Genomic DNA, 16,799 nt, shown 5'->3' on the forward strand with positions numbered 1-16,799 from the left:
ACTGTAGTTGTCTTCAGACACTCCAGAAGAGGGAGTCAGATCTTGTTACGGATGGTTGTGAGCCACCATGTGGTTGCTGGGATTTGAACTCCGGACCTTTGGAAGAGCAGTCAGGTACTCTTACCCACTGAGCCACCTCACCAGCCCCATAAATAAATCTTAAAAAAATAAATGTAAGACTTTTATTCTGAAAACTATAAACTATTATTCAAAGAAATTAAAGCCTGGAAGGATGGGAAGGAACCGCATCCTCCGTATGGATTGAAGACTTCAAGCTACATGTGACAGCCCCCAAACCGACACATTATCCAGTGAACTTTCTTTCAAAATCTTCAGAGAAAATGACAAGTCAGTCCTAAAACTCACATGGAAATTTAAGTTTCAGGACAGTTAAATTGATCTTGCAAAAAGAACAAAGTACAATTGTGTCTCTTTATTCCAAAAAATTGGAATGCTATAGTAACTAAGACAATGTATTCTCACCAAAATAGCTACATAGACAACAGACTAGAAATGAGTCTCAGGAATAAACATGTGTACACTTAAAAAAAATCAATAGACTTTCAACAGCTGTCAACAGAGAAAAAGAAAAAGAATAATAATTTTAAAAAAGGATGCATTTCAAGAGATGGTGTGGGGATGGGCACAGCTCAGTGAAGTGTTTGCCACAAAGTAAGAGGCCCTGGATTCACACCAAGGAGAAAGAGTAAGAGGAAAGAGGGGGTGGGGCTCGTGTGCTGGAACAACTGGAGGGAGAAGTCCTCCCATGCCCTCTTGCAAAACTAAGTCAAAGTGGATTGAAACTGAAACAGAAAACTAAGAACACAAAGCTCTTGGGAAAAATGAGGTCTTGATGCCTTCAAACTTGACAATGTTTTTGTTCATACATCAAAATGCCAGTAGCCAAAACAACCAACCAACAACAAAAAAAAGAAGCAAAAAACAAAAACAAAAAACAAACCAAAGATGACCTGAAGTTTCTCAGAGGATAAAACATTTTCAAAATACATATTTCATAGAAAAAGATATATACAGAACATATTTTTTTTAAAAAAAAAATCATTGCAGCCTGTTGTGGTGGCTTGTGCCTTTAATTCCAGAACTGAGGAGGCAGACTTAGGCAGAGCTCTATGAGTTTGAGGCCTGTTTGTACACCACCATGCTCAGTGAGGAAGACTCTTGCTGTCTTTTCAGAAAGGATTTTAACACACACTTCTCTAAAGCAGATGGTCAGTATCATTAGCTATCAGCTACATAAGTCTATGATCCCAGCCCCAGGGGATCCAATGTCTCTGGCCTTCACAGATACTGTAAATATGCATGTACCAAACATTGAAATACCCTCCCCCACACACTTAAAAATAATAAATCTTTAAAAATAAAACATAAAGTGGTAAAGCCGTTTTAGAAAATATCCCAGCCATTTCTCAAAAAGGTTAAAGATTTAACATATGACCCAGAAATTTTACTTACATATACATAGGAAAAATAAAAATACGTTTTACAAACCTTATATATGAATATTCATATTATTCATAATACATCAAAGAAGAAATAATCCAGTTTCTATCAACTGGTGAATTATAAACATAATGTAGTATGTGACAGAAACTACAACACAGATGAACCTTGAACCTGTGCTCTATAAGGAAGCCATACTCAAGGCTGGGGATGGAGTTCAGTGGTAGAACATTTGCCTAGGATTTGCAAGGTCATAGAACTCAGTACCCTACCCTGTACACCTGCACACACACATACACACACACACACACACACATACACCCTACACATACACACCCTAAATATGAAATTACATGATTCTATTTACATAAAACGTTCAGATTCGGCAAATCTACAGAGAAAGAAAGTAGATTTGTGTTGTTGAGGACTCTCAGAGACAATAGAGTTTCTCTTTGGTGTGATAAAGTGGTTTAAATAAAATAGATTGTGTTAGTAGTTTTACAACTCTACAAATATACTAAATCACTGAACTATACATTTAAAAATGTATGCTTTGATAAACTGCTACACACTCCTCTAAATGTTTTTATCCCCTTTAAGAAGAAAAAGGAAGCTAGGAGGAATTATTCTGTTTATAAGCCCCACTTTCCTTCCCCTCCCCACCTTCCTGTTTTGGAGTCTCTGATTCTTTGTAAATATTTTTTTGTTGTTTTGGGGGGGTTTTGTTTGTTTTTTTCAAGACAGGGTTTATCTGTATAGCCCTGGCTGTCCGGGAACTCAGGAATCCGCCTGCCTCTGCCTCCAATCTTTTTTTTTGTTACTAGGATCAGAGCACCAGTGCTCTGTGTATGACAGGCAAATGCTTCACCACTGAACTTCAACACCAGCTTTTTTATTATTGAATTTTGAGACAGGGTCTCACTAAGTGGCCAGAGTGGTTTTGAACTTAACATGTAGTGCTGGCAAGTCCTCAAGTTTGTGAGTCAGCCTCTCAAGAACAGTTGTGATTACAGGCATATACCATATCATAGTTGTGATTACAGGCGTATACCATATCATAGTTGTGATTACAGGCNTATACCATATCATAGTTGTGATTACAGGCATATACCATATCATAGTTGTGATTACAGGCATATACCATATCTCCTGGTTAGATAGCTGGCTGGTCTCCGGCTCATGTCCATTTCCACAGTAAAATGAAATCTAGCTTATCACAATACAGAAAAGGTTAAATGTTTGTGTCATTAAATAGTTATTAAAATATATACCTCTAATTTGTAAAAGCTATATAAAAATATAAATGGCATTCAACAAGGAACTCTATGTATGTTATATAATGTATGGTAATATATACTACTAAGCTAATGTAGATGGTTACTTGAATCTAATATATAGCACACAGTCAACAATGAGCAGGGAGGAACGGTGGTGAAGTGACTGCTTTTCTTACCTGGTCCAAATGCCGGTCTCTCATGAGCTCATACTCATTTTGCAATGTATGCTGAAACAGGGTCCAGATGATGTGCTCTAGCTCTGGGTGGTCAGACAGAAGGCGTGCACAGAGTGTATTTAGTCGGAGATATGCTAGACGGTACACTGCAGACAGAAGGTGAAAGGGCCTGTTTACTGTCCATTCTCTAGTAGGAGGGGATTGTTTTTGAAACATTAAATTCCTTTATACTATTGTAAGTAGCATTTAAACAATAGTCTAACGTCTAAGGCTGTTTTCCTTAAATAAATGACCCCTAGTATTAGCAGCATTCCATACACAAGGCTCAGTAATACTTGCTGAATTAGCTGTTAAATTATGAAACCGAGGTAGAAGGGAAAGGTCATATGATCTTGTGAAATCAGACAGACAAAATACGATTTGCTTTGGTTCTGTCGGTAATTATCAGCATAGGTGTTGGAAATTTCCATTAAAAATATTAGAGCTGGGAGGACGGTGGTGGTACACGCCTTTAATCCCAGCACTTGGGAGGCAGAGGCAGGCGGATTTCTGAGTTCGAGGCCAGCCTGGTCTACAAAGTGAGTTCCAGGACAGCCAGGGTTATATAGATAAACCCTGTCTTGAAAAACCAAAAATGAGGGCTGGTGAGATGGCTCAGTGGGTTAGAGCACCCGACTGCTCTTCTGAAGGTCCAGAGTTCAAATCCCAGCAACCACATGGTGGCTCACAACCATCCGTATCGCGATCTGGCGCCCTCTTCTGGAGTGTCTGAAGACAGCTACAGTGTACTTACATATAATAAATAAATCTTTAAAAAAAAAAAAAAAAACCAAAAAAGAAAAAAAATAAAACCCAAAAACCAGTATTAGAGACATTATTATTTTTAAATAATGGAATTGCATGTGATTATTCTTTTTCCCAATCCCATAAGAAAAACTCTTACCATGCATCTTTCTATAAATATCAGTGGAACATAAACTTGAAAATTGTAAACTGTACTGGTGCAAAATGACGTGACAGAAATTTTAGTTTAAGAGTACCACTACAAATACAACTTCTGAGAGAAGGAATCTGAATTTTATACATTTACTCATGGTTCAAGCTGACCCTTTAAAGACTTGCATAAACAGAACTCTTCAAAGCTAACAATTTATCCCCACAGGCTATACTTGAGAAGGGTTTGTTTTTTGTTTTTTTGTTTTTGGAGACAGGGTTTCACTATATAGCCCTGGCTGTCCTGGAAAACTCTTTGTAGACCAGGCTGGCCTCCAACTCAGAAATCCACCTGCCTCTGCCTCCTGAGTGCTGGGATTAAAGGCATGCACCATCAATGCCCGGCTTAATCCTTGTTTAAAGCATTTCATATGCATTTAATTGTCCCCTAATCCCTGTAAGTTAATATTATTGTAGGGTGTATTATTATCATTTTTTTCATTTATAAGCAAAGAAACCAAGGCATAGAGATATCAAGTGATATGCTTAGTGTCACATATCTTAAGTACTGGAGCCACAACTTAACCTAGTCCATGAGTCTGTGCTCTTGAGAGGAATCTTTTACTGACCTTTTTTGTAAAACAGGGAAAGGGAGGTAGATTTCAATGGCTTCTGAGTATGGAAGGATGAGGCTGCTTGTGTCTCTGTATTTGCAGCAGAATTTACACGTGTAGTGGAAGTTCTTTTCTTTGGAGATCTTAGAGGAGAAAGATACCTAGATATACATACAAAGGATAAGTGTTCATTTCACACCCAACCCTAAATTGTGTTCAATTGTACTCATGTATTCAGACATATTTTAACTATTTGATTAATATTCTATACCAAATTCCAGGAGTCTGCTACTTAAATACAAGCTGGAAAAGCTAGCTTAACAGGAAAAATATGCTAACTTCCTAAACTCCAATGTCCCTGACTTTCCTTTCCTTTCATAACTGACAACTGTAAAATTACTTAACTTGTACAAAAGCAGGTCTCCCTTGAGTTCTAGATGCAAATATCCAATTATGAAATGGATAGTACTACTTGATCCTCACGCCTTCTATGGCTAAAGCAGAACTCTGGATTCCTTCACCTAATCTTTCTCATCTCAAACAAATGTCACTACATCACATCTAGTGTGTTAATGTAAGAAGCCTAGGAGTGAAATTTTAAAATTTCTCAATTTGTCCAGTTCCTCAAATGTGCTGCAAATCAAAGCAATATAAAACCTGTTATACAGAATACCCAGGACACAACCCACAGGACTCAAGAAGGCTAACAAGCCCAAGGACCCAAGTGAAGATGCCTCAATCCCACTTGGGAGGGAGAAGAAAACAGTTATGGGAGGAGGAGAAGGAGGGACTTTGGTAGAAAAGGGGACAGGGAACATGATCAGGTAGTGGGGGAAACAAGACTGAAGTCCTGAGGGCCAGCAAAAAGAACGGAAACAGGTAACCCTGGGAGGTAGGAGGGAGGAGAACCCTCTAGAATGTACCGGAGACCTGGGAAGTGAGAGACTCTCAGGACTCAAAGGGAGGGACCTTGGATGAAATGTCCAACAGTAGGGAGAGAGAACCTGTAGAGTCCACCTCCAGTAGAAAAACAGGGCATCAAGTGGAGGGATGGGGTTGCCATTCTACAGTCAAAAGCTCTGACTCAGAATTGTTCCTGTGTGAAAGAACTACAGGGACAAAAATGGAGAAGAGCACGAGAGAAAGGAGGTCCAGTGTGACCAGCCCAAACTGGGATCCAGCTCAAGGGGAGGCCTGGGCCCTGACACTGTTACTGATGCTGTGGTATGCTTGCAGACAGGGGCCTAGCATGGCTGCCCTCTGAGGGGACCAACAAGCAGCTCAAAGAGTCAGATGCAGATATTTGCACCCAATCAATGGACAGAAGCCAGGAACCCCTGTGGTTGAATTAGGAGAAAGCTAGAAAAAGCTCAAGAGGAGGGTGGCCCCATGGGTAGACCAGTAGTCTCAACTGACCTGGATCCCTGAGATCCATCAGACTACGAGCCACCAACTGATATGAGACCCCTGATACATATACAGCAGAGGACTGCCTGGTCTGGGTTCAGTCTGGGAAGATGCACCTAACACTCAAGACACTGGAGGCCCCAGAGAGACCTGGTGGGATGGGGGGGTGAGGGTCCTCTTGGAGATGGAGGTTGTGTGGTGAAGGATGTATGGGGTGGGGAGTGGTTGGGGTGGGGGGGGATGAGCAGGCCAGGAAGAGGATTAAGTCTGGACTGTAAAAAAGGATTAAAGAATAAAAATAAATAAATTTTAAAAAAATTCTCAATTTGTCCAGTTCTTCAAATGTGCTATAAATCAAGTCAATATAAAACCTGCTATTTCTACCTCAAAATACATTCCAGACCCTTCTTTTCCACCTTTAATGTTTATGATAGTCCAAGATACCTATATACCTTATTATTTATTTTAAAGAATTATTTATTTTATATATATGAATATACTGTAGCTATCCTCAGACACACCAGAAGAGGGCATCAGATCCCATTATAGATGGTTCTGAGCCACCATGTGGTTGCTGGGAATTGAACTCAGGACCTCTGGAAGAGCAGTCAGTGCTCTTAACCACTGAGCCATCTCTCCAGTCCCTGTATCCCTTATTTAAACTATTCAGTCTTTGAAATTTTCTTTCCATTTTCTTGACTTGACATCTCCTAACCCTCAAGCCCTACCATATTTCAAATAGCAACTAGATAGTCTCTTAATACAGATTATTCACAGTTGCATTTGTGTGTAAATGGTTTCCCACTACCTTATAACATCTAGGCATTTAGAGCCTCTAGCTCCAGTGTGCTGCTTCAGCCTTACACTTACTGCTCTGACTGTGAGCCACTTACCCTGGGTTTCTTTCTAGTCCATAATATAGGCATTTTCCCAAAAGAGGAAAAGTTTTGTCTGGGCAGCATTACGTTGCCTTCCAGGTCTCCAGTCAAACTATGACGTCATCTCCTGGGTCTCCCCTCCTCTCATTTCATTGGTTTCACTGTTTGCGTGAGTCCTCTAAACTAAACTCATACTAGTCTATTTGTTCACTGCTTCCTTCCTCTGAGATGCAAAGCCCTATAAGGGAAAAGAACCAGGCCATCTAATCGTATCAGTAACTGGCACTGTTAACCTAGCACTTAACAAATAACCATTTCCTGAATTACAGGAACATATAAAGCTGACTTATGTGAAAATATTACCTAACAAACAAACTCATGTATGAATACACAGTCTCTGTGGGTCAGAAATACTTTGGGTGGAAGTTACCATGGAAATGATATCACAGGAAAATGGTTTATCACAGAATGCTGTATTTCCTCACAGAATCAGGCAGAAACATGAAGCACATTTCTGTGAAAGGACAAAGCTAGAGGGCTTAAAAGAGCATAGTACTGTGATCTGACTACTGGGGCTCATTTCTATGCAAGCTCCCTTGTTTCCCTCATTGCTACTTTACAGATAACTGGTGCTGATACGGTATCTCCTACCTTATGAGGCTGGTATGAACATCTAGGAAAAAACGTGAATCTGACGTACTTATGTAAATGCCCAAATACAGGGAACCCTCACTAAATGTCAGCTGTTCTTCTCTCAGCATCACCACTACACACTAGCGATGTCTAATAGTCCATTACTCCACACTTACTCTGTGCCTCTCCCCAAATGGCCTGATACATATTCTCTGAAAATCTTTCCTGCTTTCTGGCTGTTTCAGAAACAAGTAAGTTCGGGCTCTTGGGATATTTCCTCTTGCTTTTCCCATTCTCATGTTAAAATCCTGTCTGATCATTAAGACCTATCTAAAGCAGCATCAGCTTTGTCATGAACAATTCCCCACTACACCGACACCATGTGATTCAGCAGCTTTTTACTTCTTTATTTGACCTTACTTGGGTCATGTATCTTATATTCCTAATGCTTAAAGAAAAAAAAGTATCTTAAGCAAAATTTCAGTCCTACAATTTCTATATAGCACTTTGAGTTTCCCTTATGGCCAGAGTATCTTTGCAGTTTGAATGAAAGCACAATGCCTTTACTTACATATCTGCTGCAGTATGGTTACTCTGGAGAGGGAGGCTGAGAGGACAAGCAGGTTCAAGGTTATCAGGTCCTTCTCCATCCTTGGACTGCTTAATGAGATCAAATAAAGGTGAATCCTGGATAAAAGAAAATGGCATTATAACAACATCAGCAGGTATGGTTTTTCTGAGTACATATGAAAACCATGCTTTGTTGTTGCAGGATATTTGACCACACTGTGAACCTGGGATTGTGTTATTTATTGAAAAAATTTACTTCTAGTTGTGGTGTGGCTCATCCCTTCCCACACACCTTTAGTCCTGCTGACCAGAATACAGACAGGTCTTCATATACACCTGTAATCCCAAACAATGAAGGTAAAGTTAGTTTGGAGAAGGAAGTTTGAAAGTGATGTCTAATTGAGTGGCAGACAAAGTAACAAATCAGAGATAGATTGACCGAATAGGATACGCTTAACTCTCAAGAGAGAGGAAAAAGAAGCTACTGGAGGGAGCCATGCAGAGAGAAAGAGAGAGAGAGAGAGAGAGAGAGAGAGAGAGAGAGAGAGAGAGAGAGAGAGAGAGAGAACAGAGAAAGTAGTCAGGGATGAAGACAGAACGAACGAGCTGGAAAAGGAGCAGGAGCCAGAAGATCAGTTAGTATGAGGCCACATAGAGCAATTCAGTCAGAGATGCCAAATTGAAACAGCTTGGAGGAAGGTTTGAGCCAAAACAGCAGCTCTGAACCAGCCATCTAGAGTTTAGAAAGAACAAGAAAGGGTGAGTCTATTCAGCCGTAAGCCTAAGAGGCTGAACACATTCTAGGCCTAGATTAGCTTCCAGGCCTAGGCTAGGTTAGCAGACAGAAGCAGTAAGTCTCAGTAAGAGGCAACGATTAGAAGACTAGGAAGCACTGTTGCCCTCTGTGACAGACAGGGCTAAGGAGCATTAACTTAGGCAGCGTGAGATCCTTCACTCCGTTTGGATTCTTACTCGCCAGTGTTGATACTGTGTGCATGCACATACAAAAATAAATGACCTCAAGTACTCCTCCAACATGCATCTTGGCTTTTGATTTTTTTTGAATATTCGCTTATATATATTAAGATATATTGGTGATAAAACCAAAGTTTAAGCACATGATTCATTTATGCTTCAAATATAACTTATACACATGGTGGACTATAATTTTATCAACATTTTAGTTAAATTTTTTGTCTCTGATAGATCACATGGGTTAGCATCATGTTTGGATATAGAAAGTTCTGAATTTGGGCTGGAAAATAGGTCAGAGGTAGAATGCCTTCTTAGCCTGAATAAAGCTGTATACTCTACTTCCAAAAGAACAATAAAAGCTCTGGATTTTGAATCATTTCAAATTTCAGAGCTTAGGCTAGTGATGTGAATTATTATTAGAAAAGAAGGTAATATTTAGGTAAAAGATGCACAAAATATTCAAAGAAAGTAGAGAGAAGAAAAGAAGTTTATGGGCAGAATGTAGTAAAACTGAAAACAACTAGTGTTTAAAATAACAGTTAGATCTCCATTAAAGTGGATTAAAAAGGAGAAAGAGGAGCTAATTAGTGTTAGGAACTGAAAGTAGAACATAATATAAAAGGTATGAAAGGTAACTGGGGATTTAAAAAGTTATGTTAATAAATTAGAAACTTTAAATGAAAAAACCCTACAAATATTATCAAAGCTCAATGAAAAATAATATAATTTGAGTAGTCTTGTCATATTAAAAATTCGAATCAGAGCTGGGCAATGGTGACACACACTTTTAATTCCAGTTACCGGCAGGCAGATCTCTGAATTCAAGGCTACCCTGGTCTACAGAGCTAGCACTGTTAATCTACACAAAGAAACCTTATCTGGAAAAAAAAGCAAAACAAAATAAAAACAAAATTTCGAACCATAATTTAAAATTGCTCCATAAAGAAAAGCCTTTTTTTAAACCAGAAAATTTTTACCAAAACTTCAAAGGAAAGATGCCTTGCTTTTAGTTAAGCTCTTTCCAAATTGAGAAAAATGGAAACATTTTCATATCTCCTTTTATGAGTTAGCACACCATAAGAAATTACAATGATCCCTTGTGTTGTTAAGGGAGACTTTGAAACTGACAGAAACCAGAAACCTGAAGTTAGAGAAATGACTCAGTGGTTATAAGGAGGTGTTGCTCTTACAGAGTAGAGGACCCCAGTCAGTTCCTAACACCCATATATAAAGTAGCTCACAATCACCTGTAACTTCTGCTCCAAGGGACCCAACACCCTTTTCTTACCTCTGTGGGCATTTGCACATGTACATACATGCATGCAGACACATAGACACACATGTATATGCATAAATAAAAATAAAATAAATCTTAAGAAATAGAAATTGCAATGAAAAAGACAACAAATTCTGAACACATACACAATAATAAAGCCACAATTAATTACATTAAATTCACTCTTTAAAAAAAAAAAGCAATGCCAGTGAAAGATGGTCAACATAAGAAGTCATAAACTGCCGAGCGGTGGTGGTGCACGCCTTTAATCCCAGCACTCGGGAGGCAGAGGCAAGAGGGTTTCTGAGTTCGAGGCCAGCCTGGTCTACAAAGTGAGTTCCAGGGCAGTCAGGGCTATGCAGAGAAACCCTGTCTTGAAAAAAAAAAAAAAAAGAAGTCATGAACTACTGAGTAATGAGAATGAACAGGGAATACCAGATATAAAACCCTGAAAGTGGAACACATAAGTTAAGTGCTAACCTACTCACTAGGATAAAACGGTAGCTGGAAGCCTAACAGTAAAGAAAATCAACAAGTCAAATGAACTTTTTTTTTTAATTATTTGATTTCATGTGTATGTCTTCTTTATCTGCATGTATATGTGCCATGTGCACGCAGTACTACGAAAGCCAGAAAGGGTATCATGTCCTTGAACTGGGTTACAGGTAGTTATGTGCCACATGGGAGTTGGGACTTAAACCCAGATCCTATGGATGAACACACAGTGCTATTAACCACAGAAACATCTCTCCAGTCCTCACATGAACTCTTTATCCTCTAGAAGGTCTGGAAGCCAGGCTACCAGATACCTTGGGCAGTGAGGTTAAAGGGAAATTAGCAACAGGAAGATTGCAGAAGTCCACCTAAAGCTAAGCTAAGCAAGGCATTTGCCTCTTCTCTTATATACCTATAGTGATTTAAAAAAGAGAGAGATTTGGTGAACATGAAACATAACTGGCTGTCCTGAAGTCTCTAGACAGCGTCTAAGAAGAAGCTACTAAAGAAGGGAGCATACGGAAAAGTTATGATCACTAGTATTCCATATCCAGACTGCTTCCTGTATCCACAGCCTAGGGTGCTTCAAACTATGCCCATACCCTCCAGGTATGAAAAGATAAGCATCGAGCTATGCTAAGAGAACAGAACTATAGATATTATCAAACCAAAGGCTTTATAATGAAATGCAAGTCATGCAAGTCACCACACAAAATCCCTCCTGTATAAACACAGTCTCCAGCTAACTTTTAGTGATTTACACATGAATGACAATCAAGTATTTCAGGCAAGTTTCTATTATGAAAGCTACAAAGTAAAACAAACAAAAAGTATCTTGAAAGAAACATTTCAGAAAAGAAATATAAAAAGAAAACCTGCTGGAGTGATGTTTTTGTACACTGTGTGAAGATGTGTCTTTGTCTTGGCACCTTCTGATCAGTGAAAATAAAAAGCCTATGGCCTATAGTAAAGACAGAATAGTAAGGTGCAACATCTGGGCAGAAAGAGGAACTCGGGGAGAGTCAGGTGCCACGAGAACACAGGGGAAAAGTCAGGCCAGGGAGAAATGAGAGCTAACTCCTAACCCATGCAACAGAACTTAGATTGTTATAAATGGGATAATTGAGCTATGAGTTAGTTGGGAAACAAACCTACTTTAGGGCCCAAAGCTTTTATAAATAAATATAAGTCTCCATGTCATTATTCAGAATAAGAACAGGTATACAAAGAACCATGATTACAAAAGCCCAGTAAATTAAGTTATTGAATAGTCCTTTTGAATAGCAAGTTACTCATGTCTAAGAAATACATACCCAGATGGTATGTTTTCTTACCCATCTTAATTTCATTCACCTCATTTCAAAAAACATAAGGAACTAGGTTTTCTTGTTTTATTTAAAAGTTTTATAAATTTTATGTATATGTATATTTTTGCCTACATGTATCCTATATACCACATGTACATAATGCCTGTGAAGGCCAGAAGATATTATTAGATCCTCAGAGACTGGAGTTACTGATGGTTATTAGCTACAATATAGGTGCTGAGAGCCAAAGCCAGGTGTTCTGTAAGAGCAGCAAATGCTGCTAATAGCTGAGCCACCTCTCCAGTTCTGTTTGCTTTTGAGACAGTGTCTCACTATACAACCTGGCCTGGCCTGAAACTTGTTATATAGACCAGTTTGGCCTCCAACTCATATCTTTCTGTCTCTGCCTCTTGAATGCTGGGATTAATGGTGTGTACCACCACACCCAGCAAGGTTTGCTTTTCTTTCTTTTCTTTTCTCTCTTTAAGGATTTATTTATTATTATATCTAAGTATACTGTAGCTGTCTTCAGACAGCATCAGAAGAGGACATCAGATCTCATTATGGATGGTTGTGAGCTATCATGTGGTTGCTGGGATTTGAACACAGGACCCTCGGAAGAACAGTCAGTGCTCTTAACTCCGCTGAGCCATCTCTCCAGCCCAAGGTTCACTTTTCTTAAAGTTCTACTTTGTAAAATAGAGATATTTGGGTAAGATTATTTAAATCACAGTATTGTGAATCCAGATGATGCAAAGATCAGAATTTAGACACTTCGTGTTTAACACAAAGTATAAGTATTTGATGATACTATTATTATAGTCTTTATAAATGCCATTTACGAAGGATAACATATCTTTCAAATGTAAACAGAAGCCGAGTTATCCATCCATCCAGAGTACATATGTCTATTTGTCCTTCATTCAGCATCGTCACTTTATGTCTCTGCATAATAGGAACCAATCATGCTCAATCATGCAACAACCAAAGCACATGCCCCTTTCTCCTGCCCTCTGTGCTTGCTCCTTCTTTGTCTCGGATATTCTTTGCCCAGAACATCCCAAGGCTCAACCTACATTATTATTGACATTTGCTCAAACAGCACCTCCAGAGTGAAGCTTCTCCAAACATCTTGTTAAGAGGGTTTAACTCCCAATCCATCTCACGCACAACTGTTCCAATCTTACAGCACTGGTCATGACTTGTCACTCTATGTGTTTCCTTGCTTATTAACTATCTCTATTAAAATTCAAGATTCAGAAAAACATGGGTTTTTACCAGTTCACAATAGTTATTTCAAATGTTTAAAACTGCTTTGCAAATAGTAGGGGCTAAATAAACATTTATTGAATAAATTAATAGAGTGAGAAGATTAAAGTCCTCCAAATTCCTTGATATTAATTCTATTTTAAAGTAAGGATAAATACACAAACACACACACACACACACACATTTATATATATATATATATATATATATATATATATATATATATATATATATTATATTGGTTTTTTGAGACAGGGTTTCTCTGTGTAGTCCTGGCTATCCTGGAACTCACTCTGTAGACCAGGCTGGCCTCGAACTTAGAAATCTGCCTGCCTCTGCCTCCCAAGTGCTGAGATTAAAGGTGTGCACAACCACTGCCCAGCTTTAAAGTAAGGATATGGTTCATGTGGTGGTGCACTCCTTTAATCTCAACAGAAGGAGATGGATCTCTGTGAGTTCTAGGCCAGCCAGGAGTTTACCATGAGTTTCAGATTAATTACACCTATACAGTGAAACACTGTCTCAAAAAACAAAATAAAAATCAAAACAGAAAAACCAAAACCAAAACCGAATCCTTTTTCTTACAATCCTCTCCACACAATACTAGCCAAATAATAATATGCATCATAGCCACAAGATATGAGCATGTCAACTGTTTCAGAGTGACTGTTCAAACGCTTTCATTCGAGTAAAGCACCAAGTAATACGACAAAGTATTCTGTGTGACATTGAGTAAAAAGAAAGTCTTCTCAACAGCAAACCATCAGGCTCTGCGCTAAGGCATGCATGTGTGAAGCCCGTATGGCAGTGGCCAGCAAACAGACATGCTTCCTACCTGTCAGCTTTCTGTAGTCTAGTGGGAGGAGACAGACAGTGATCTTGCAAGAACTAACCTTGTGATTACAAATTCAGAAAGTGCTCTGAAATAATGGCAAATATCTGCAAAATGAGTAAAGACTCATAGTGGAGGGGAATTAATACTTTAAGGGGAACTGATACAGTGTGAGAAGCAGACATTAAAAAGGGAACAAGACATAAACGGTCTTGAAAGGAAGTTAGGATGTGATGAAAGTAAAGGATGCTTTGCCAAGTTTTGAAGAAAGGGAAGAGAAAGTTGTAAGTGAATGAGGAAGCATAGAAGGGCAGTTCAGAAGTCAGGAATGCCTGCACTGCTGAAATGAGGAGACATGAACTGTCCAGCAATAATGCTATGATTAAGATTTACAAATAGGCTAAGACAAACATCCAATGATTAAATGAGCACAAATAACCCCTGCCTCTTAACTGCGATCTCTAGGCCAGAAAATGAAAATCACCAGATATCTGCCTTGGGAATCTACCAAGTATCCTACGTATGTACACACACACACACACACACACACACACACACACACACACACACTCTCTCTCTCTCTCACACACACACACACACTCTCTCTCTCTCTCTCTCTCTCTCTCTCTCTCTCTCTCTCTCTCTCTCTCTCTCTCTCTCTCTCTCTCTCTCCTACAATGGTAAATGCTACATCAAACTACTCTTAGAGGCCAAGTTTTTAACAATAGTTTCCTTCTAGTACAGTATTGTTACTAAACAAAAATAGAGCAAGCTGGGTATGGTAGCACATATCTGTAATCCAAGCACTCAGGACAGTGAGGAAGAAGGACAGAATCTGAACTATCCTGGGCTAAGAAGTTCCAGGTCAGCCCAGGTTATACGGTGAAGTAAGGCCCAATCTCAGTAAATAAATAAAACTTAAAAACTCGCGCTATGGTCTAGAGGTGTGACTCAATGAAACAACACAGACTCTAGTTAACACACCGTAACATTCATCTCATTGGCCTTGGTGTCTGCTGCTTTACTTACTAGATACATGGAGTTCACAGGATTTTATAAACCATGTAGTTTCTCTGAAATTAAATTACTGTTAAAATATATGTGCCTGTGGTTTGTAAGCCACCCAGTCTCAGTATTTTATTTGTTGCACTAACAGACTTTGATATTTTAACAGGGATTCTGACAACTGAATCATTACTTTTAAGGTCAGACCTTGGAAGTTTAGATTATGCTTAGAATGACTATAAGATTCTTCTTCACCATCTTTTTAGGGGGTTGGTGAGGAAGGTTCGAGACAGGGTTTCTCTGTGTAGCCCTGGCTGTCTTAGAACTTGCTCTGTAGACCAGGCTGGCCTCAAACTCAGAGATCCAACTGCCTCTGCCTCCTGAATGCTAGGATGCATACTACCACAGCTCAGTATCTTTCCCACTTTTTAATTATAAACTTTGACTATTTCTCTGAAATATTACAAATAATCTTAGCAATACAGATTGGAGTTTTAAGTTATATATAATTTCTTTCTATGATAACTATGTTAAAGTTCCATTTTACGATTTCTGTTTATTAAGAATAGAATAGGGATGGCTCAGTGGTTAAGAGCACTGGCTGCTCTTCCAGAGGTCTTGAGTTCAATTCACAGCACCCACATGGTGGCTCACATCTGTCTATGGGATCCAATGCCCTCTTTTGAGGAGCAGATGTAAACAAAACATAGATTGAGAGATGTCTCTACTCCCCCTTGACAAAACAAAACAAATTATGTATCTACATATCATTAATTTGAAATGATGGTTCTTTTTTGTTAAAGTAAAGCATAGAATTAATATTGAATCTGGTCGATCATAAATTCTTTATAGGGCTGGTGAGATGGCTCAGTGGGTAAGAGCACCCGACTGCTCTTCCGAAGGTCCCAGAGTTCAAATCCCAGCAACCACATGGTGGCTCACAACCATCTGTAATGAGATCTGACTCCCTCTTCTGGTGCATCTGAAGACAGCTACAGTGTACTTAGATATAATAAATAAATAAATCTAAAAAAAAAAAATTCTTTTATAGCAGATCATGTTAACTCACAAAATACTTTGATGACTATGGTTAATAACACAACGGAATCAGGCTTATTTCTTTCATTAATAGAAGTCTATCTTCATGATTCTCTCATATTTAATAAGAATACATCTACTAAATGTGAGGTTTCATGCTATTTTATATACATTCCTTCACTTAATCCTTATATGTTTATAACATAGATACTATTACTCTATGCATTTTACAGGTAAAAAATCAGAGGCATGAAAGTTAACATACATGCACATGACGTAATCGGGGTTTGAACCCAAGGCTACTGGATTCTAAAACCTGTGCTCTTAGTGACTCTGCTAGGATACAAGCTATGCTCGTCTGTCCTCTCTGTTCTCTCTTTGCCTGTTGTGCAGCTTTTAAAACCATATTTCTGCCTTGTTATCTGCCCTACCTGCAGTTCTACCTCTCAAAATCTCATCAATCCATCATCTGAAAATGGCAAGACAAGTAACACATTAATGGAAGTCCCTACCATATAAGATACTCTAAACAAAAGCTTTGGTACTGTCACATTTGGATCTGGGTTATGTCCCTAATGTTCATGTTCAAAGCTTAGTCTCCAGCCTGCGGCACTATTGGGAGATGATAAAATGTTTAGGAGGTGTGGCCTAGT

The 16,799-nt window shown here is 38.8% G+C and overlaps 1 protein-coding gene across 1 annotated transcript in view; it reads right to left on the reverse strand.

The window, feature by feature from the left end:
- Rb1 (RB transcriptional corepressor 1) overlaps window positions 1–16,799 on the reverse strand; it is a 130,924-nt gene that overhangs the window by 13,703 nt on the left and 100,422 nt on the right. The window contains exons 18-20 of the mRNA XM_021181654.2: window positions 7,951–8,066; window positions 4,477–4,622; window positions 2,915–3,060 (exon numbers count right to left, since the gene is read on the reverse strand). Of these exons, the coding sequence (XP_021037313.1) occupies window positions 2,915–3,060; window positions 4,477–4,622; window positions 7,951–8,066 (408 nt within the window). The remainder of the gene's footprint in view (window positions 1–2,914; window positions 3,061–4,476; window positions 4,623–7,950; window positions 8,067–16,799) is intronic.

The sequence above is a fragment of the Mus caroli genome, chromosome 14 (assembly GCF_900094665.2).
Source record: "Mus caroli chromosome 14, CAROLI_EIJ_v1.1, whole genome shotgun sequence".
Lineage (NCBI taxonomy): Eukaryota > Metazoa > Chordata > Mammalia > Rodentia > Muridae > Mus > Mus caroli.